Source organism: Poecilia latipinna, unplaced genomic scaffold (genome assembly GCF_001443285.1).
Source record: "Poecilia latipinna isolate Pla-1442-1.1 unplaced genomic scaffold, P_latipinna-1.0 Scaffold2210, whole genome shotgun sequence".
NCBI classification, from domain to species: Eukaryota; Metazoa; Chordata; class Actinopteri; order Cyprinodontiformes; family Poeciliidae; genus Poecilia; species Poecilia latipinna.
In genome coordinates this window covers 27,955-46,646 of record NW_015114826.1, presented here as the reverse complement: position 1 = coordinate 46,646, position 18,692 = coordinate 27,955, and the positions used below count along the sequence as shown (strand labels likewise).

At 51.1% G+C, this 18,692-nt stretch overlaps 4 protein-coding genes across 10 annotated transcripts in view; 1 reads left to right on the top strand and 3 right to left on the bottom strand.

The window, feature by feature from the left end:
- dzank1 (double zinc ribbon and ankyrin repeat domains 1) overlaps positions 1 to 1,341 on the top strand; it is a 31,372-nt gene extending 30,031 nt beyond the window's left edge. Inside the window, exons 16-17 of the mRNA XM_015017948.1 lie at positions 864 to 923; positions 995 to 1,341. Of these exons, the coding sequence (XP_014873434.1) occupies positions 864 to 893 (30 nt within the window). The 3' untranslated portion in view covers positions 894 to 923; positions 995 to 1,341. The remainder of the gene's footprint in view (positions 1 to 863; positions 924 to 994) is intronic.
- Positions 1,334 to 6,051, bottom strand: kat14 (lysine acetyltransferase 14). Of its 2 annotated transcripts, none has more exons than XR_001422206.1 (12): positions 5,965 to 6,051; positions 5,637 to 5,850; positions 5,201 to 5,322; positions 5,013 to 5,134; positions 4,713 to 4,885; positions 4,215 to 4,646; positions 3,597 to 4,150; positions 3,390 to 3,523; positions 2,265 to 2,440; positions 2,007 to 2,197; positions 1,711 to 1,938; positions 1,334 to 1,651 (listed from the first exon to the last, which is right to left on the bottom strand). XR_001422206.1 is itself a non-coding variant. In XM_015017947.1 (12 exons), the coding sequence occupies exons 2-11, from the start codon at positions 5,845 to 5,847 to the stop codon at positions 1,765 to 1,767; spliced, it is 2,289 nt and encodes a 762-aa protein (XP_014873433.1). In that variant the 5' UTR covers positions 5,848 to 5,850; positions 5,965 to 6,051; the 3' UTR covers positions 1,334 to 1,642; positions 1,748 to 1,764. The 2 variants fall into 2 exon arrangements, 1 of the variants encoding a protein (XP_014873433.1); XM_015017947.1 differs by having other exon boundaries at positions 1,334 to 1,642; positions 1,748 to 1,938.
- pet117 (PET117 cytochrome c oxidase chaperone) lies at positions 5,760 to 6,770 on the bottom strand. Its single transcript, XM_015017959.1, has 3 exons — positions 6,569 to 6,770; positions 5,965 to 6,113; positions 5,760 to 5,850 (listed from the first exon to the last, which is right to left on the bottom strand). Exons 1-2 carry the CDS (start codon positions 6,662 to 6,664, stop codon positions 5,970 to 5,972), a joined length of 240 nt encoding a protein of 79 aa, XP_014873445.1. The 5' UTR covers positions 6,665 to 6,770; the 3' UTR covers positions 5,760 to 5,850; positions 5,965 to 5,969.
- Positions 6,771 to 9,014: 2,244 nt separating this feature from the next.
- The window catches only part of LOC106936753 (CSC1-like protein 2), a 31,546-nt gene continuing 21,868 nt past the window's right edge, over positions 9,015 to 18,692 (bottom strand). For 4 of the 6 annotated variants that reach the window (XM_015017943.1, XM_015017946.1, XM_015017945.1 and 1 more), the window contains 20 exons: positions 16,684 to 16,721; positions 16,447 to 16,589; positions 16,303 to 16,365; positions 15,960 to 16,011; positions 15,488 to 15,596; positions 15,320 to 15,390; positions 15,165 to 15,245; positions 14,967 to 15,090; positions 14,747 to 14,880; positions 14,333 to 14,470; positions 14,046 to 14,199; positions 13,820 to 13,926; positions 13,569 to 13,655; positions 13,425 to 13,490; positions 12,590 to 12,752; positions 12,410 to 12,515; positions 12,173 to 12,340; positions 11,960 to 12,075; positions 11,798 to 11,881; positions 9,015 to 11,678 (listed from right to left, as the gene is read on the bottom strand). In XM_015017943.1, coding sequence (XP_014873429.1) covers positions 11,481 to 11,678; positions 11,798 to 11,881; positions 11,960 to 12,075; positions 12,173 to 12,340; positions 12,410 to 12,515; positions 12,590 to 12,752; positions 13,425 to 13,490; positions 13,569 to 13,655; positions 13,820 to 13,926; positions 14,046 to 14,199; positions 14,333 to 14,470; positions 14,747 to 14,880; positions 14,967 to 15,090; positions 15,165 to 15,245; positions 15,320 to 15,390; positions 15,488 to 15,596; positions 15,960 to 16,011; positions 16,303 to 16,365; positions 16,447 to 16,589; positions 16,684 to 16,721 — 2,202 coding nt within the window. In that variant the 3' untranslated portion in view covers positions 9,015 to 11,480. The remainder of the gene's footprint in view (positions 11,679 to 11,797; positions 11,882 to 11,959; positions 12,076 to 12,172; positions 12,341 to 12,409; positions 12,516 to 12,589; positions 12,753 to 13,424; positions 13,491 to 13,568; positions 13,656 to 13,819; positions 13,927 to 14,045; positions 14,200 to 14,332; positions 14,471 to 14,746; positions 14,881 to 14,966; positions 15,091 to 15,164; positions 15,246 to 15,319; positions 15,391 to 15,487; positions 15,597 to 15,959; positions 16,012 to 16,302; positions 16,366 to 16,446; positions 16,590 to 16,683; positions 16,722 to 18,692) is intronic. The other 2 variants (XM_015017941.1, XM_015017942.1) reach the window with 2 other exon arrangements.

Sequence of the window (18,692 nt, the reverse complement as noted above, 5' to 3'; positions counted from 1 at the left end):
AGACACATGTTGCTTCTGCGATGAAAAAAAGTTGTCACTCATGCGCTGAATTGTTGTGTGGAGGTGTTGACTGAGGTGTCGCTTATGGTACAACGGTGTGACTAAAGTCTGCATTGATATGACATTCAGGAACGATCCGATTCTTCTGGACGGATCTTTACTGATTAAATTTATTTCAGCTCGAAGTATTTAATATGTAGGTGTTCAGATCAATTTGAGAAGCAATTTTGAAAGTAAAACTTTTTTTTAAGTCACGTAGCGCGGGGTGCTGGTCTTGACTTGGTCTCAGGTTCGGTGGTCTTAACAACAACTCTGCTACTGGCTCCTGGTTCCATGTTCTCCTCCACCCACCTTCTTTCCACCCCCTTTCTGCTGGATTTCTTTCAAAATAAAAGCCACTAGGGGCAACAAAAGTGAAGTTCATGCTATGTTAGGACAGGAGACAAGATGTCTCCATCCCTGAAATTATGATGCATAGAATCACATATCTAAGACTAAACTGTGTTACAGAGAGTTAACATAATAAAAACATGCTTTATCTGTGGCATTGATCATTAAGATGGCACATTTCTCATGTATTAAAATTAAAGACGATTGGTTCACCTAATGATATTGTATTAGGGATAAAGTAATGCATTCAGCAAGTACTTTTACTTTTAATACTTAAGTATTTTTAAAAGCCAGTACTTTTTACTTTTACTTAAGTACATTTTTTGAGTACTTTCTCCACCACTGGTGGGTGGAGCCACAGGTGTTACAGTGAAGGTGGTAACACCTGATTCATGAACCCTGGCCACACCCACATTCTGACCACGCCCCCTTCGGTTTGTCATGTGACTTCAAGGCGTTCTCCTCTTCCTCAGGATGAAGAACTCTGCAGTTCTGGGTTCTGATTGGCCAGATATCGCCGAGTTCCTGCTCAGGTACGACTCACCTGGCCTGAGCGCCCGCCGCCGTGGCTCCTCCCCCTTATGATGTCACCATTTGCCTACAGGTACAGGACTAGCGGGTCTGTGGGTCAGACGCTGCCAACTTGGCCGGTCCCAGTAGAACCAGAACCTTCCCCCGGCCGGTCCAGAACGCTACATGCCTTCAGAGCTTCAGACGCCCTGGTTCTGGTTCCGACCCATTCCTGTGACGAACTGAGGCGGCCATCTTGGATTCCTGGCATGAAGAAGCGGTGTGATGGTTGCTATGGTGACGCCCGCCCTCTGCGGCCACAACAGATCGGACCGATCAGGACCTGCAGATCAAATATGATGGAATATTTGTGGGGTTGACCTCTGACCCCAGCCAGGTCGTTTCTTCCAGTTTATGGAAATAAAACCCAACATTGATTTAGAAGTTTTTATTTATTCATGTCATCAGGATGAGAAAATTATATTTATCATTTTAATCAAATGAAAAGTTATTCATTTGTGACTCGGGGAAACGGCGCCACCTGCTGGTCAAACATGGAAAACACAGAGCTAAAAGAACTCGGGGCCCCTACAGGTTTAAACTGGAAGGGTCGGAACCGGGTCGGAACCGGGTCGGAGCCCCAACCACAACATGAGCTTCAGAGGAAATATGTCAGGGGTATGAATACTTCTGATCCGTCTGTTTCTGGCGAGCTTCTAAACTTCTTGGATTCAAGCCGGACCAGGACCAGGACCAGAACCAGGACCAGGACCAGGACCGGACCGGGACCGGGACCAGGACCAGGACCGGACCGGGACCGGGACCGGGACCTGGACCGGGACTGGACCGGGACCAGAGTGCGGGTCAGCGCCGCAGCCTGAGGAAGAAGGCGTGGCGGCACTCGCTGCTGTCCACTGGGTAATATTTATCGTAGAAGTCCAGGATGTACTCCTCGGCCTTGAAGCCGAACTTCTGGTACAGCAGCATGGCCGGGTTGCTGGCCGACACGTGGAGCGTCACGTCCTTCCCCATGCAGGTCTGAAACACACAGGTCACACACAGGTCACACACCTGTCCCGGCAGTATGTGGGCGTGGCCAGACTCACCTGGATCAGGTGGTAGATCATGAAGGTCCCGATGCCGGCGCGCCTCCACTCCGGGTGAACCAGCAGGAAGGAGATGTACGCCTCGCTGTACTTCACGTCCGGAACCATGAACCCGAAGCCCACCACCACCTTCCTGTAGAGCGCCACCACGCTGAAGTCCGGGTACTGCAGGCACTCGGACAGGTCCACACCTGGAGAGACACGGCTGAGGTCAGAGGCCGCCACCGCAGCAACAGTGGCAGGTGGGGGCGGGGCTACCTGGCCAGAAGCTGTCATGGCACATGGCGTTGACCGAGGGGATGTGGTTGGGCCGGACGTAGCAGTAGTCGATGGGAGCGTCGGGTTCTGGGGTCCAGTCCGGATCTGTCCTGTGAGGAAACGCCCGGATCTCAGCCAGGAGGCGGAGCTTCAGGGGGCGGGACTCAAAGTCCCTCCTGAGGAAGAGATGGACAGGTGAAGAAGAGACAGAGGGACACAAGGTCCAGAACCAGAGTTAAGACCAGGGCCAGGACCAGAACCGAGTGTTAGCCTCCAAAGGCCTGACCACTAGGGGGCCCCCCACAAAAATGTGTTTTTTAATACAAAAAGGCCCGTTTTGTTGCCCCGTCACTAATAAAATTAACCCTATCGTTGTTTTTACTTGTTTATAGCAGTGAGTTAAATGTTCTCCCTCCCAGACCAGAAAGCCAGCGTCCATATTTAGTGACCCCCCCGCTTCTACATGAAATGGTTTGTTCCTGCTTAGCGCGCTGGACGTTTAATAGCAGTCAGTAGAGAAAGAGATGATAACCAGCTGCCTAAAAAATAATAAAACGGGTTTAAAAAAGAACGACGAGAAGAAAGGGAGTCAATTTGAAACTCTGTTTTTCTTCAAGAGGTCGGTGGCTATCGACCCGTTAGTAGTCTGCAGCTAAGCTAACTAAGCTGTTAGCCTCTATTTCGCCAGGATTTATTCAGTGAAGGAAAAATGTTTACTGAGATATTTAAAATACAGTTAACTTGTTTGTTTTAACGCCCTTAACAGCAGCAGCCCCCCAAACCAGCCTGATTCTCACCTGTGAAGAAGGTGAGCGACACTGTGATGACATGCTAGGCTAGTTAGCTCCTGGTGAGTCAGGCTGAGCTAGGCCCAGATAGCTGGCTAATGGCAGAATGGAGGGAACAGTTTGGGTTTCCAGGTTTTGTCCAGAAATCTGTTTTCACTACTTTCAGATGAAGATGTTCATATGTTTATGAAGTTATAAAGTTATGTTAGTTACCAATCTGTCTTTGTTTTTTATATTTCAAGAATATTGGGGGAATTATTTGATATGAATTTTTGCAGTAGAGAACAGAGAGTCAGACTCAGACAGCTGCATGGGTGAACGGCGGCTGGTTCTGGACCTGATGAAGGGCTTCAGGATCCGGGCCGTGTACGGACTCTTGATGTTCTGGTCCAGACCGCCCTCGGCTCCCATCAGGCGGTGCCAGAAAGACACGGAGCGCTGCTGGACGCCCAGCCGGCTGGACACGCTGGTCTGCAGGGACAGAGACGGGTCAGAGCCAGTCGGACCCAGCAGAGGTTCTGTCCCGCCATCAGGAGGTTCTGACCTGGAAGCGGTCCAGAATCCGCTGCTCCTGGCTGCTGGTGCAGTACTTCCCCTTAGCCCCGCCCACAGGCCGTGGCTCCGCCTCCTGCGTGCCATAGATCCCTCCCACCAGGCTGAGCGCGGCGCTGACGGCGCGGTCGATGTCCAGCAGGGGGAGCCCTCTCTGACGCTTGGCATGGCGGACCAGCAGCTTCCTGCGGAGGCGCTTGGCATGTGGCGTGACGGCGAGCGCCAGCGGGCAGCCGTCCAGCCGCCTCAGCAGCAGCCGCTCTTCGTACAGACTGAGGGCGGAGACAACGGGCCGCGGCGAGGCGCCGTCCGGTTTGTCCTGAAGGTTCATCCTGCGACGCTCTGCCACCCGCCTCTCAGGAGGCGGAGCTTCACCACAGCTCGCCGGGTGCTCAAAGCGCTCTTCATGGGCGTTGTCTTCCTCACTCTCAGATTCCCGCTTGATCAGAGTCTGCGGAGGGCGGAGCTTCTTCCGGCTGGCGCTGGGTGGGGGTAGGTACTCCATCCCCGGGTCGATCATCCCCTCCGTCTCCAGCTCTTCGTCATCTGTGGGTGGAGCCGACAGTCAGGAAGTGACGTCTGCGCTGACATCAGCGGTGGGCGTACTCACCGTGGAACAGCGCCTGCGGCGGCATGGCATCCGGTATCAGGTCGGCCTCCGACAGCAGGCTGGGCGTGGCCGAGTGGGAGGCCGGAGTCCCCGGCCCGGAGAAGTCCGGTGACGGTGAGGGCGAGGGGCTGGTGAGCGGCGTCCGGTCCGACGAGCTGAGTGACGAGAAGTCGACGACCTCACCTCGCTCCAGCACCAGGTCCTGGCGGCGAGCGCTGCTGCGGCTCACACCCAGCTTGACGGGCGTGGAGGAGGCGCTCCGGTCGGCGTAGCCTCCGCCCGCCGCCTCCTTCTGGGCGCGCCGGATGTCTTTGGCCTCCTGTGTGCGGCTGCGCTTCTCCTTCAGTTGCATGGCGTTCTCCACCGGGTTCCTGGCGCCGCGCTTCCGCAGGCCCTCCACCGTGATGATGGGGTCCAGGGGCGGCCGGGTCGCTGCGGCGGAACCACAGGTCAGGGGGCGAGGCTCACTCGGCCGGTCGCCGGCACGCCAGCGCTCACCTTTGGTCTTGGTGCTGGACTTGTCGCCGTCCGGCCTCAGCGTGGGGGGGCGGTTCTGGACCAGCTTCCACCAACCCGGCTCGCCGAACTCCTGCGCTCCGGACCGGAAGAAGGCGGGGCTTCCGACGGACAGGCAGCCGGCCACCGTGCTCCACCAGGTAGACGTCTTCTTCCTGCCGACAGAGCAGCAGCGTCATCTGGCCGCCCCCCCTGGCTGGGTACCGGGCCGCAACAGTACAGGAACTGCACCATGTATGGACAGAGCCACTTCCTGCAGCCTGGTCTGGGAGGGAAACTCACCTGTTCCCCAGCAGGAAGTTCCAGTGTCGACCAATGAAGGCGCAGATGTCCTCCTTCCACCTGAAGTAGCCCTGCCGCCCCGTTCCCTCCAGAGACAGGTTGTACATGGCCAGCATCACCACCTGCACACAGGAATCCGTTTCTACCTGCAGGACAGGTGTGCTGCTGCTGAGGGGGCGGGGCCTTACCTGCTGCCAGGTGAGCCTCAGCCTCTCGAAGCTCTCCTTGCCGTCCTCAGAACAGTTGCAGCACAGGAACTTGAAGAAGTTGTCTCCCTTCAAGTAACTGGGCTGGTCACCGCGGAGCTGACCTGGAACCAGAACCAGGTCAGGATGCTAACCTGCTAGCAGCAGAGCTAATTTGTAGCTTAGCACTTTTGCCAATGTTGAACATTTTTAGTGCTCTGAGCTCTAAGTTTATTTGTCTGGAAAAATTCTGAAGTGATAATTTCCTGGGATGGTTTGAAGTTTTAATTCTACAAGTAGCTTGACGTTAATATTCACGCTCTTATTTTGAAGGGTTGCTTTTCCCTCTCCCAATATCTTTATTTTACAGCAGAATGAGTTGGGCAGCAGAGCTCTGATTGGCTCACCTGCAGGGGCAGCAGAGCTCTGATTGGCTCACCTGCAGGGACCCACTTGTGGCAGCGGTCGCAGTAGAAGGACATGTCCTCGCAGGCCCAGCCGCCGTCCGCGTCCTCGCCCAGGTCGCTGGTCAGCGAGTCTCCGCTCTGGTCATGTGACAGGTCCTCCTGGTCCTCCGACTCCACGATCAGCAGCGTCTCCCCCTCCACCTCTCCCTCCTCCAGCCCCTCTGCCGCGCCGCCACCGTCCATCGCCTGCAGGAGAGACGCCTGGATGGGTCACGTGACCTGCAGCCAGTTTAGACCCTGAATCGGGTCAGGACGTCCTCAGAACGACCCATCACGAGGGTCTTTTTGAGGTGAGTGTACCTGGCTCAGGTGTCCTGTGGGCGGAGCCTGGCCTCCTGGCCCCGCCTCTCCTCCTCCAGCTGCCGGGTCAGAACCTTCTGCTCCTCCAGCAGGTTCTGCTGCTTCCGCTGCAGCCGGTCCAGATCCCGCAGGACGCCCTCACGCAGACGCTGCACAGAACCGGGACCGGATCAGAACCAGGACCGCATCAGAACCAGGACCAGATCAAAACCAGAATCAGAACCAGGATCAGGACCAGAACCAGTTAGAGTTTGATTGACGGAGAGAACCAGACTACAACCAGAGTTGTGACCTTTGACCTGTAGAGGTGGAGCGCTGGGGTTCAGCTGGTCCCTCTGACCTCTGACCTCGGGCTGGGAAGTTTTCCTGCTGGCAACTATCTTCCTCTCTAAGTGAAGATGATGAAGTGGACCGGAACCAGCTCTTTCTCCCGGGTCACTGGTAATTCGCTCATTAAACCACAGAATCAGACGAACCCTGAGGGTTCTATCTGAACCGGATCGGTTCTGGACTTTACCTCTACAAGTCTGTGTCTGGAGGAGCCTGGATGAACCCGGTTCCGCCACCTGGTCGACCTGGTCCGGCCCGGTCCCGGTCCACTTACCTCCCTGTCCCAGGCCTGCTTGAGGTGGACCCCGGCCACCGAGCTGACAGTCAGAACCACAGAAACCGTCAGAACCACCTTGGAGGCCGTAGACATGCCTCTGGGTCACTGCAGTTAGCACGTAGCTAACAGACGCTGCTACCGCTACTTCCGCCTCCTCTTCTTCTTCTGCGGAGTTGAAGTGAAGTGACCCCTGCCGGTGGAGCGGGGTAATTACAGTTCTCCTTCCTCTGATCAGCTTCCAGCCATCACTCTGACTCAGAACTCGCTGATTATTATTTTTTATCCTTTTTTTTTTTCTATAAATAATGGGTTGATAAATATCGTCAATATTATAAACACAGAACATGCAAAACAATAATGCCAGTGGGTTATTTAGCAAAAATAACAGAAATGTAAAAAACAATGTTGAAGTGAACACATTAGTTCTTTAATGGCTTTATTTTTAGATGCTGAAATGTTGCAATATATTATTTAAAGATTATGAAGGAAGGATTGTGTTGAGAAAATGTTGATTTATGCACTTTGCAACTAATAAAATTAGTTTGATACTGTATTGGTTTGGTTTGAACCAGGTAAGATAATTTTATTTATGCCTTTTACAAGGCAATTCAAAGTGCTTTACATGAGTTAAAAGGAAATACAAACAAAATAACAAACCAAAGGAAAGAAAAAAGATGAAAGAAAACTAATCTAATGTTCTAAAGTATGTAAACTAGGTGCTCCTGTTCAGGGCTGCTAAGTATCTCATTCAATTCTTAAATAGTGAAACTCTACAGTTTCTGATCAAATAAGCTAAAGAGTGACTGATCTAATTCCTTTTCTGGGTTAAAAGTAATATAAACTAAGCAGTGACTGATTGTTAAGTATTTCTGGATTCCAAGTTCGTAGTTATTCTAATTCTAATTCTGATTCCATTTCTGGGCTGTATAATGATCTGAATAGTGCGTACTCCACAATAAACTAAAATAATCCTTTTCTGGGTTAAACAGTGAGTACTCCACCGTTTCTAACAAAATAAAACAAAAAAGAGGAAAGGACACATTAGGGCAAATGGCAACTTTCAGACAAAACAAAGGGGCAAAACAGAGACATGAGTGAAGGCGGTGACGTCACAGGGCCACAAAACCAGGTTACTGAGCCCCTGGCAAAGTCCGATAAAGGTCTTTTTTATCTAGGAATGTCCTTGGGACGCTCAGCTCCACAGCTGCATGGATACAGGAGGGGGGGAGGAGGGAAGAGCCTTGTGTTTAAATATCTTCAAGGAGATTAGAAATATGCAGCCCTTCCAAGGCCACACGGGGAAAGCCAATTCAGAAACAATGTCTTAGGTCGGGAAGATTATAAATTTCAATCTTCCCTAAAGTCTCTCCGATACATCTCAGTTCCCAATCATCCAAATTAGTTTGGTCGTTCCACTGAACCGAAACTAGCAACTTCTCCAAGATCGATTCCAACTGGTTAGTGAGTTTTAGAGTCCTCGTCTCTGTCCACACCAACAGTCTGAGTGTTCGCTAGTTCGGCCAAGTCCATCACAAATTTGTTGATAATCCAGGAATCCACAAGCTCCAAACAGCAGAAATCCTGTTATCATGAATAAATCCAGGTGAATCCTGCCAGGTGTGTCCCCACATTATAGGGGGGCTTTCCTGAGCCCGGACTTCTCATCGAGAAAATTTGATCAATTGCATTGAGAGATCAGATGACCAGATCCATAATTTGTAGATTTGGAGGATGTGCAAGAAAAGGCTCCAAAAATATAGAAAAGATAAAAACAGAGCAAGCAGGTCAGGCATGGGCAGGGAGGGAGCAGAGGGGAAAAACGTCTGTCTACATCGAGAGCAAGAGAGGAATAAAGAAAAGAAAAAAAAAACAGCTGTTTTTAAGCCTGAAAGGTTCAGGGCTCAGAGGTCAAGGGGCTAAAGCTAAAGATGATCCGGTTCTAGACTAATACCTGAACCACAGAGGAGAACAGCCCTGGTTCTGATCCATTCTCAACCATCTGATCCATATGGACAAGATCACATTTGGCATGAAAACCAAAAACAGGAGCAGGACCAGAACCAGGACCGCACCAGGACCGGATCAGAACCATCGCCTGTTCTCCACGGCGGCCATGTTGATCTGAATCGTCCCAATGAGATTCTCCATCTATGCTGCGCATCACTTTATGCAGATGATGCTTTTGTAATTCTAAACTGTTAAATCTGTTACTTCTGACTCAGTATAATCTGGTTTTAGATACAAACCAGTCTAGATCTTCATCCTGAATCACCTTTACTACTTTTATTACTCAGTTCATTTGCTCCAGGCACAGAACACGATTCAAACATTTAAATTAGAAAAAGAGCTTTAAGAAAATTAAATACCAAGACCACAACCCGACTATGGGTCCAGACAGAGGGACGTGTCCAGAGAGGGGGACGCGTCCAGAGAGGGGGACGGAGCGGTTTGGATCAGCTGCTTTATTGATCATGGAACATAAATAGGACAAAGGTTCACTGTACATCCAGAGAGCAACTTAAAAATAAATACTCACAGCAATAAATAAAGCCTGACATGAAGCGCCGTGTTCGCCTCAAGCGGTGCAGTCCAATGCTATTTACACTCATCATCATCATCATCATCATCATCATCATCATCACGTGTCACTTCCTGCAGCAACGCTTAAAAAACTAAGAAAAGCAGAAAGTGTGGCGTTTAAAAACCTTCCAGCTTCTTCTTCTGTAACACAGTTCGGTATCAAACACTTCAATCAGCAAGATACAAAAATATCACACAGCCGGTCCACCTGCGGTCCAGCTCAGAACCAGAACCCAGCAGGCCGGATCATCTGCATCCGGTGAGACCCAGAAGAGTCCGTAGGGTTCTGGAGGTTCTGATCCGGATCCTCTGCAGGTTCTGCTTCCTGTGTTACAATCGGGGCCGAGGAGACACAACGACACGACACAGAGGCGGCAGGTTCTCCAGCATGCAGCCGCCGCCAGGAGGGGGCGCTGCAGCTTTCATAGTCCAGCTCAGTGTCTCACACAGACACACACACACACACACACACACACACAGATGTAAACATGAACTCAGGAAAAACAAACATGTGAAACTTCCCGTTGTTGCATCGTCTCAGGTGGTTTCCCGTTACCATGGAAACCACCATTGGTGCTCATCAGCTCAACGCAGTAAAACATGGGCATCGTTGTCTGAATGGACCGGTTCTGATCTGAAATGAAAACTGTGAATGAAGCCACAACCCAAGTGGACCGGGTTTGGTTCTGACCGGGCCGGCACCGGACAGGGTCAGAAGAACCAGTAGTGAAGCTGTGGTTCTGTTCAGATCCGGATGATGCTGGACCAGGCTGGTCGGTCTAAAGGGCCAGTACCACATATCTGTGTTTACAGCCAGTCAGGGACTGTGTCGTCTCGAGTTATGAAAATGTTTGATGCGTTTAAAATGACTAAAGAAATTTTACTTTGCAGTTGAACGTTTTGAAATTGGGCCTCTGTCTCTTTAAGAAGCTCCTGCTCTTTCTGATCCTCCGCCTTCATCATCACGTTGCTCCTCCATTAAGACTTTCACAATGTTTTTCTTAAACATGAATGAAAGAGTCCAGGCAACACTCCAGGGATGTTTATGACGTGGGAATAACATCAAGATGATATTCTACATAAAAATGCAGCAGATTCTCAGGATCCCAGAGAACTAAAGTGGATCAAACTGGAGTTTTTAGGAGAAAAGTTAAAGTTTCAGGGATACCTGAAAACATAAAAATTCTGACCCATCAGGATCGCTGGAAAGGAACAGTTTGGTTTGGAGAAACTACTGCCATCTAGTGGTCAGGTTGGAGACAGCAACCATTTGAATACCTGCGCTGGCTTAATGAGCTCACCTGTCTGACGGGGAACAACCCAGTCCAGCATCACTGGGATCGACTGGGATCGTCCTGATCCTCAGGATCCATCCCTAATCCATCATCAGAACCACCCAGGAACAGAGGAACCAGAACCGGTTCTGTTACCTGGAGACGTGCTGGACTGTACGAAATGAATACTGGAGAGCAATCGGACACACACACACACACACACACACACACACACACACACACACACACAGTTCACAAAAGACACAACAAAATGTTTCCCTTGAGAGTCCAAACAGCTTCAGGCATCGGACCGGATGAAAAGCGCTGCTCTTCCATGTGTCCGGACATCCGAGCTCTCTGCCGCCGGAAGAGACCGAGAGTCTTGAAGGAGTCGAAGCGCTACGCTACCGACACCAACGTCCCGTTCCCTTATTCACAACTTAAGGTAGTCCAGGTGAGATAATCCGGGAGGGGAGGATCTGGACGGACAAGCTGCTGACAAACAGAGGAATCCGGGTGAGTTTGTTCCTGTGATGAATGATGTCACCTCTAGGTGGCGATGTCATGACATGCAGCAAGAAGCTCGGCGGGTCGACAGCAAACCAAAAGGATGTGCAGAACAGACATCGGAGTTTTGGGAACAGAAGGAAGGTGGGGCCGTTCTGCGTTAGCGAAGCTTCTACGGCTACGGGATCGGACGGTTGGAAAATTCAGTGGTCCGATGCTTTCGTTCTTCCGACGGATCAGGAATCGATGGGGATCAAGACACGAGTGCGAACAAACGGAAACCAGCCCAGGCACAAGTTGGACCCCACCCTCACCAGGATAACGGATGACAGTTTTGGCGTTGTGGGTATGTACAGTGACTTCCTGTGGAGGGCTGGATGGTGGCGATCCGGCGCCGGCGTCAAAGGTCAGGGTCGAGTCTTCAGGCTGAGGGGGGCGAGGCTAACCCAGCCACACTACCGATTGAGTGCGAACGGTGAATCTCCAGTTAGCCTTACTGGTAGCTGTGGTGTGGCTAGTTCCGCCCCTTCCTCTAGCTCCGCCTCCAGCTACTGGTGGACCTCGTTGGCGATCAGACTGTCCTCCCCCGACTGGAAATCCGCCTCGTTGATGCTGTTCCCTCCGTTCAGCATTTCCTCGTCCTGCGACGAGCCCCGGTCCTCCTCGCTGCTGGCGCCGCCCGGCTCATCTGTGTTCGGATCCTGCAGCACCTGGGCGATGTACATCTGCTGCTGCGGCGCCACCTGCTGCTGGACACACAGAACCACAAGTGGGTCAAAGCCGGACCCGAATGGTCCGTGACCCATTGGAGTACCCAGGTCTGGTCAGAACCTGGTGGAGAGGAGCACCTGGTAGGAGGACTCACCTGAGACTTGTTGGTTGGAGAGGATGAAGAGCGAGCCGGTCGTCCGTTCTTCACGGCGTCCACGTCGCTCTCCTTTGTGTCGATCTGAAACAGAAACGCTGGGCAGTGAGACAACCAACCGACCAATCAGCAGCCGGCCTCTCACCTGCAGCCAGAACTCACCTTGTAGTTGTGGGCGCTCAGGTACTTGAAGTGTCCAAAGCAGACGTGGGACAGACAGATCACGATGGTGACGACAAGAACCACCAGCGTGAACATGGAGGTGGGCGTATCAAAGCCTGGCAGGATGGAGAACAGTCAGAATGAGATCACAGAACCAGTCCTGGAACCAGAACCCACACCTAGTCTCGCCCGTGCAGAAGCAGAGTTGCTCACTTGTGCGGACAGTGGAGAAGAAGAGCAGCCAGAAGAGGCAGAGGATGGGTGCGGCCACCACCTGAGTCACTGCAGCTGAGTGGATCTTCTTGTCCAGCTTGGAGGGCAGGTAGGCGTAGTACATGTTGTACCTGTCCACCAGGTGTTTCAGCAGCATGTACATGAGACCTGGAGGAACAGCAGAGTTGAGTTACCTGCTCAGGTAACTACCTGCTGATGGAAGTGCTGCGTACTGACCAAAGGGGACTATGATGGGGCAGGTGATGCTGTAGGCCATCACCACCGTGAAGACGTTCATCATCCAGGCGTACGCGGCGCCGAACTGGAACTCGTAGGCCTGGTGCTGCAGAGACAGAGTTACAGTCAGACAGGACACTTCTAGGACCAGGTGTCCAGCACCGTCTCCGTCCTCCCTACCCTCTTCACGTTACGGCGGTCGGCGGCGGAGCGGGCCAGGCACAGGCGGATCATGTACATGAGCAGACCGGGGATCCTCAGCAGGTCCATGGCGTTCCCGATGAAGGCTGAGGCGATGACGTAGTTGACGAAGAATGCTCCGTTATCCGGTAAGAAGACGCACCTGAAGACAAAATCCTTTCTCACTGGCTGATCAGAAGGATGAAAATACAAACCCAGCCATATGCCTTAAAGCTCACTTCCTGTTTCTGAACCTCTGTTTGTGCTCCTGCCAGGTTGATGTAACTTTGTTGGGTTTTGTCTTTCTTTCACGTTGTCCTTGACTTTGACTGAATCTCAGCTGCTCACAGTTTATCAATTTAGGTCTAGACTCTGTTTCAATCTCCAAGTCTCCAAGTCTTTGTCTCGCTATGGATCACTCTGAGGAGAAATCCTGGTTCTGGTCCCGACCCGTAAAAGTCTTTCTGATTTTTTTCATACTTTGTGAAGCTTTGGTTTTCACCTGAATGTACTCAATTATTCTGATCTCATTTAGTCTCAGCCTCTATCGATGAGGTGCCAGACTTTGACCTGATCCCAAGTCACTGTAGTTCGGGCAGTGACTCGATCGCCGTTTTTAAAACTTGACCTGATTCTTCATCTTGGTCAAGATGAACTTGGGTCTTGGTGTCTAGATTTTAATTCACTTCTGCTTTCAGCTTAGGTTCTAACTCAGACTACATACGCCCCCTAGTGGGAACCTCGCTGCTGAAACTGTCTCTGGACTCGGTTTATCAGCTGTTCCCTGCGGTTTGTGGCAAAGTAGTGAGCAGTTTACAGAGACAAAGTGACTTACTCAAATCTGACTTTAGCGTCATCCAGGAACTTCTTATCGAACAGCCAGCGAAAGAAAACATCCAGACTGTAAAGACAGAGACATGATTCAGTGGCAGCAGAGCGGACAGGCGCTGCGGCGCCACCACAGGTACGGGCCTCCCACCTGCTGAGTCCAAGAGACGGCAGCAGCAGAACCATGAAGATCAGGAAGGTGTAACATTTGTGCATGGTGGTCCTGTTTTCTCCAGACCTGCAGGAACAGACAGAGGAACCGGTCAATACCCGCCATGGTTCTGGTTTCAGTCCCTGCTCCAATCACCGAAACACCTAATTTGGACCAAGATGGGCCTCAGTGACCCAACCCCTGGCTGATGCCAGAGATGTGAGGAAGAGGCTGAGAGGAAGCAGCGGTACCTGGTCCAGTGAGCCTCAAAGAAGGCAGAGTAATAGACGATGGTAGGCAGCAGAGCAGAAAAGGCCCAGAGCAGCAGGGTGGGGAAGAACTGAGTGATTATGGGGTTCTGTCCAGAAGAAAACACAGAGTCAGAACCAGAGCAAGACCAGAACCAGAACTAGAGTAGAACAAAGATGGCCCAAAGAGTTGCTCAGAGGAACACAAACACAGGGCGGTTCTGCTTACATTCAGATACTCCACAGGCTTGGTGACGTTGAACTTGTCCATGGTGGAGATGATGATGGCGGGCGTCGTGAGGAAGAAGAGCAGGATGAAGAGGATGCAGTTGATGATGAAGCAGCGGATCCACCAGGAGATCCCACCCAGCGACAGGTGCTCCCTGCAGGAAGGAACCGCAACACGTCAGCAGGCAACGCAGCCACGGGTCTGTTTTACAGGCGGGCGGAGCCTGTGGGCGGAGCCTGTGGGCGGAGCCTGTGGGCGGAGCCTGTGGGCGGAGCCTGGGTACCTACCAGCGGACGTTCTGCGGGTCCGGCGCATACGTCACGCTCCAGTTGTGAACATGGAGGACTTCGCTGAACTGAGAGGAACACGGCTCCTGGCGACAACGACAACCCTGAACCTGACAGGCGTTGAAGTCCTTCAGGATGCTGTGGAGGAAGGGGGCGGAGTCAGAGAGTAGGGGGCGGAGTCGGGGATATAGGGGCGGGGTCAGATAGAAATGGGCGGAGTCCGAGAGAAGGGTCAGAGACAAGGGGAAGGGGTTAGAGAGTAAGGGGCGGAGTCAGAAGCATGAATGCCAACGGCAGAAAGAAAGACATTCGATGTGAGGAATAAAAGTAATCTAAGTGATGAAATGAATGAAATCGTGTCATTCGGTATTTTTTATGTAAAATCTGAGCTGTGGTTTTGGGTCAGCCTCTCACATGGCGGTCATGGCCTCGTTCTGGAAGGTGACGAAGGCCATGCCCAGGGGCTTGGTGTGGACCTTCTCCTTCTCCTTCCTGTACTCCTCCTTTAGCTTGGCCTCTCTCTTGGTGTAATAGCTCACAGCTTCCTCCTGTAGGGGAACCAGACGCGTTAACGGTTAATGGTTCTGAATCCAGCAGCTGCGGATGAACGAGGGACTGGACGGGCAGAGGTCACCTCCTCGCAGCCGGCGATGGCGCAGCAGCACAGGTGTCCGCAGGGTTTGGGGTTGATCATGGTGGGAACGTGCTCCTTCGCCATCAGGTCGGTGAAGAACTTCTTACTGCGCTCCGTCTTCTTCCTGCAACCACACCCAGAAAACGTCCTGAATGCCCCAACAACAGGCCCCGTGACCCGGGACCGACCCGGACTCACCTCTCAGCGCTCAGCGCCATCAGTTTGGCCACGTTGTAACAGATCCGAGCCTCCAGAACCACACAGTTGTCGTAGGCCTGCCTGCGGAGCAGCATGGAGGGAAGGGTTAGCACAGCTGCTGCGGGCCGGCTGCTCCTCATTACAGTAACACTCACTCGAAGTGCTGCTTGATCTGACTCTCATCAGCATACTTGGAGATGCCGTTTATGAATAAAGTGCGTTTCACCTGCAAGACACAACCCTGGGATTACTGGCCACTCCAGCTCAAACCCAGTAGACGTTCTCAGAACCAAGTGGATCAGATGCAGCGCCGCTTCTCCTACCAGATCATCCTCCTTGTAGTGCATCTTAGACGTGTGTCTCCTCATGCTGTAGACCGTCAGCAGCAGGTACATGAAGGCAAAGGTCGTATGGAGCCACAGCAGCTTGGTCCTGGAAACAAGAGCCAGATCAGTTTCTGTCCACTCAGGTCCTGTTGGGTTGATGCTGCGTTCGTCTCTGCAGTCTGCCATGCTACGCTGCAGCTGTCACCTTTTACTTTAAGTATTGCTCCTCTGTGGAAATCTTTATGCCGAGCTAGCAGTTTCCTAAAAGTTTCTTCTAATTCCAGTATCCATGCTAAGCCTGGCTAACGTTTAGCCTGTGTTTTAGGTCTTCATGCTAAGCTAGGCTAAATCAATTCGAAATCTTATACTTCATTTGTGGTTTATGGTCAAACTTCTTGATGAAAACATGCAAACAAATGGTGTGTGTCGCCTGGAAGCAGACTGAGCGCCTGCACTCGTCTCTACTCACTCTGACTTCAGGTTGGCGATTGTGGTTCGTCCGAAGCTGTAGGCGTTGTTCTCTGGAACAGACAGACATGGCAAAACGAGTCACGAGTCCAGCAAGTGAAACCTTCCCGTTCCCACAGTTCTGACACTGTTCCAGACAAAAAGCTGGAGGTTTAAATCTAAACGACGTCAGGGTTTCTGGAGTGAGAATTCACCAGAACCTGGTTTCTACGGTCCAGACTCGGGTCACAACAATCAGCATCTACAGACCGGATGGGAGTGAGTCCAGGTCCAGCTAAAACCACCAGCTAGATCACGTCTAGAGCGGCGCAGAGCACCTCCCGCCCTGCAGCCGCCGCCTTTACCTTCTTTGGAAGGAGGTCCAGGAGCTCCCTGGCTTAGGAAAGCATCTGCACTGATAATTCTGACTAAAACCAACCAGAAACAGATGGAGAGCATCATGAAGGGAATCCTGCAGACCACAGTCTGTCTTCAGCTGGAGCACTTACCCAGCAAGTCACCGGAGAAGTTCACCGGCAGGACGATGCCCACGGAGAGGACGCCGACGACGACCAGAAGGCCGATGATGTGGCGCTGGAAGGACAGGTAGTGCACGGCGTCCTCGCCGCACTTCTCACGGATCTCCTCGTCCCTGAAGCATCGACGAAGGAGACAGATCTCAGACCCTCAGATCAGACATTTCCAAAGCAAAGGGAAGCTGGCGGGTTGTTGAGAGCCAGACTTACTTTATTCTGAAGATGGCCGTGAGCCAGGAACAGAAGCCCTGCAGGAGAAACCAGACTGATCAGAACCAAAACCCCGGAGCATGAAGAACAGCGGCAAACCATTTATTTTGTTGTACAGAAGAAAAACATCATTTCATTTCAGGTCATTTCCATCACAAGAAAGACAAGAGTAAGCAGACGAGGGGCGGAGCCCGGCGGCCGCAGCGGTCTGTGTTTCCTGGCACATCGTCCCACTTCATGGCACAACCCAGCAGCCATGTTGTCTTCAGCTTATTGAAATGCTGTGTATATCAAATATCACTGAAATTAATAGCAAATCTTTAAATGCCCTGACACTGGGCCACTGTCTCTTTAAGCTCCGCCTCCAGGAAGTCATCCCAACATGGCTCCTCTATTAACCCTTTAACTGCTAGCACATTGTCTGGGAGAGCTGAGGGAGGAGCTGCTGATCGAAGGCGGGGCTAGGTCCACCCGGGCGTTTTGCAGCTGTTGCCATGGAGATTAAAGAGGATTTCTCAAACATGAAAGAATCAAAGCAGCACAGCAGGGAAAACATGATCATTTACTTCGTTACCAGAATACTGTAACAACTGAAAAATCCAAATACCTGGTGGCTCAGGCCTCCAGTTGTTTTTACAGTTTAAGGTAACGTTATTAACCCTCTGAATGCTTTCACAGCTTCAGCTGATCTTTGTAGTGCAGTTTTTAAATGTTTCACTGAAACTCTCAGCCTCCAGAGGCTCAGCTCCTCCGCGGTGACGAAACGCCTCACGCCGGCTCCGAGCCACTGGAGACATGTCTTTGTCCCATTTGTCCAATGCAGCTAAACGTCTGCGGCCGGCAGACTGCCCTCTGGACTGGCTCCCTGCTCGCTTATTTAAAGATACTTTTGGGCCGGGTGTCCTGCCTTGATAAGTATCTCCTTTGACTGGACGGGTCCTGGCTGCTTCCAAAGTGGTACGCCACCAAAAGCTGAACTTAACCCACAGTGTTCTTGCTAATTTTAGACCCATCTCTAAACTACTGTTTTTATCAAAAGTTTTAGAGAAGATTATTTTCACTCTGGTCTTTCCTAACAGATCATGATATATCTAAATGTGGACACAGAAAGTCTTTATTGATCTCCTAACGGCTGATTCAGGGACACTGGGGTTTTATCGTTATTAGATTTAAGTGCAGCGTTCGATAGCACAACATCCTTTCGTTTGGATTGCAGCACTGCGTTGGTCTGCAGGGCCCAGTCTTAGATCGGTTCCCACCGTATTTGAAAGACAGAAGGTTTTCTGTTCATCTTGATCTCTGTTCCTCTGTGGCAGCACCTCTAAATTATGGAGAACCTGAAGGTTCAGTTTTAGGTCCTATTCTATTTATTTTGTATTTGCTGCCTCTTGGACATATTTTGAAGAAATTGAATATCTCTTTTCAGCGTTTGCTGACGATGTGCAGATATACAACAGATTGCTTAACAGCAGTTAGCCAATGGATGAACCAAAAGCTTCTTCACTTGAATCAAAAATAAAACTCAAGTTGTTCAGTTTGGACAAAAGAGCCTCATTAGTCAACCTGGTAAAGTTCTTGGTTCCTTTGCTCCTTTTCTTCTGTTAGAAATCTCAGTGTCATTTTGACAGTTTGAAACCGGATCAGCAGGTGAGCTCTGGCGCTTTTTCCATCTTCTAGCAAAGGTTAAGTCCAGCCTTCATCACAACACGTTTAGACTATGCAACTCATCATGTAACAATGTGGACCAGTCTTCCCTACAGCGTCTCCAAATGATTCAAAATGCCGCAGCGAGACTTTTAACTGGAACCAGAAACCAGAGCACATGACTCCACCATCGGCTTCTCTGCCAGTTTCTTATCGGATTGATTTTAAAATCCTTTTATTGGTTTTTAAAGCTTTGGTTGTTTCCGTTGTTTTAAAAGGTTTATGTCAGTCTGCCTGTTCCCCATCGATACGCTTCCCAGCCGCCCTGCACCTTAAGGTGTTAACCTTAAGGGGTTAACACCTTA

What these genes read in the sequence shown, in the direction of transcription:
- kat14 (XM_015017947.1), bottom strand. Translation starts at nt 5,847, where the DNA reads ATGGACGGTGGCGGCGCGGCAGAGGGGCTGGAGGAGGGAGAGGTGGAG. An exon ending in AACTTCCTGCTGGGGAACAG is followed by an intron (nt 4,886 to 5,012) that starts GTGAGTTTCCCT and finishes CTCTGTCGGCAG; the next exon opens with GAAGAAGACGTCTACCTGGT. An exon ending in GGATTCTGGACCGCTTCCAG is followed by an intron (nt 3,524 to 3,596) that starts GTCAGAACCTCC and finishes CTGTCCCTGCAG; the next exon opens with ACCAGCGTGTCCAGCCGGCT.
- pet117 (XM_015017959.1), bottom strand. Translation starts at nt 6,664, where the DNA reads ATGTCTACGGCCTCCAAGGTGGTTCTGACGGTTTCTGTGGTTCTGACT. An exon ending in AGCAGGCCTGGGACAGGGAG is followed by an intron (nt 6,114 to 6,568) that starts GTAAGTGGACCG and finishes GGTTCTGTGCAG; the next exon opens with CGTCTGCGTGAGGGCGTCCT.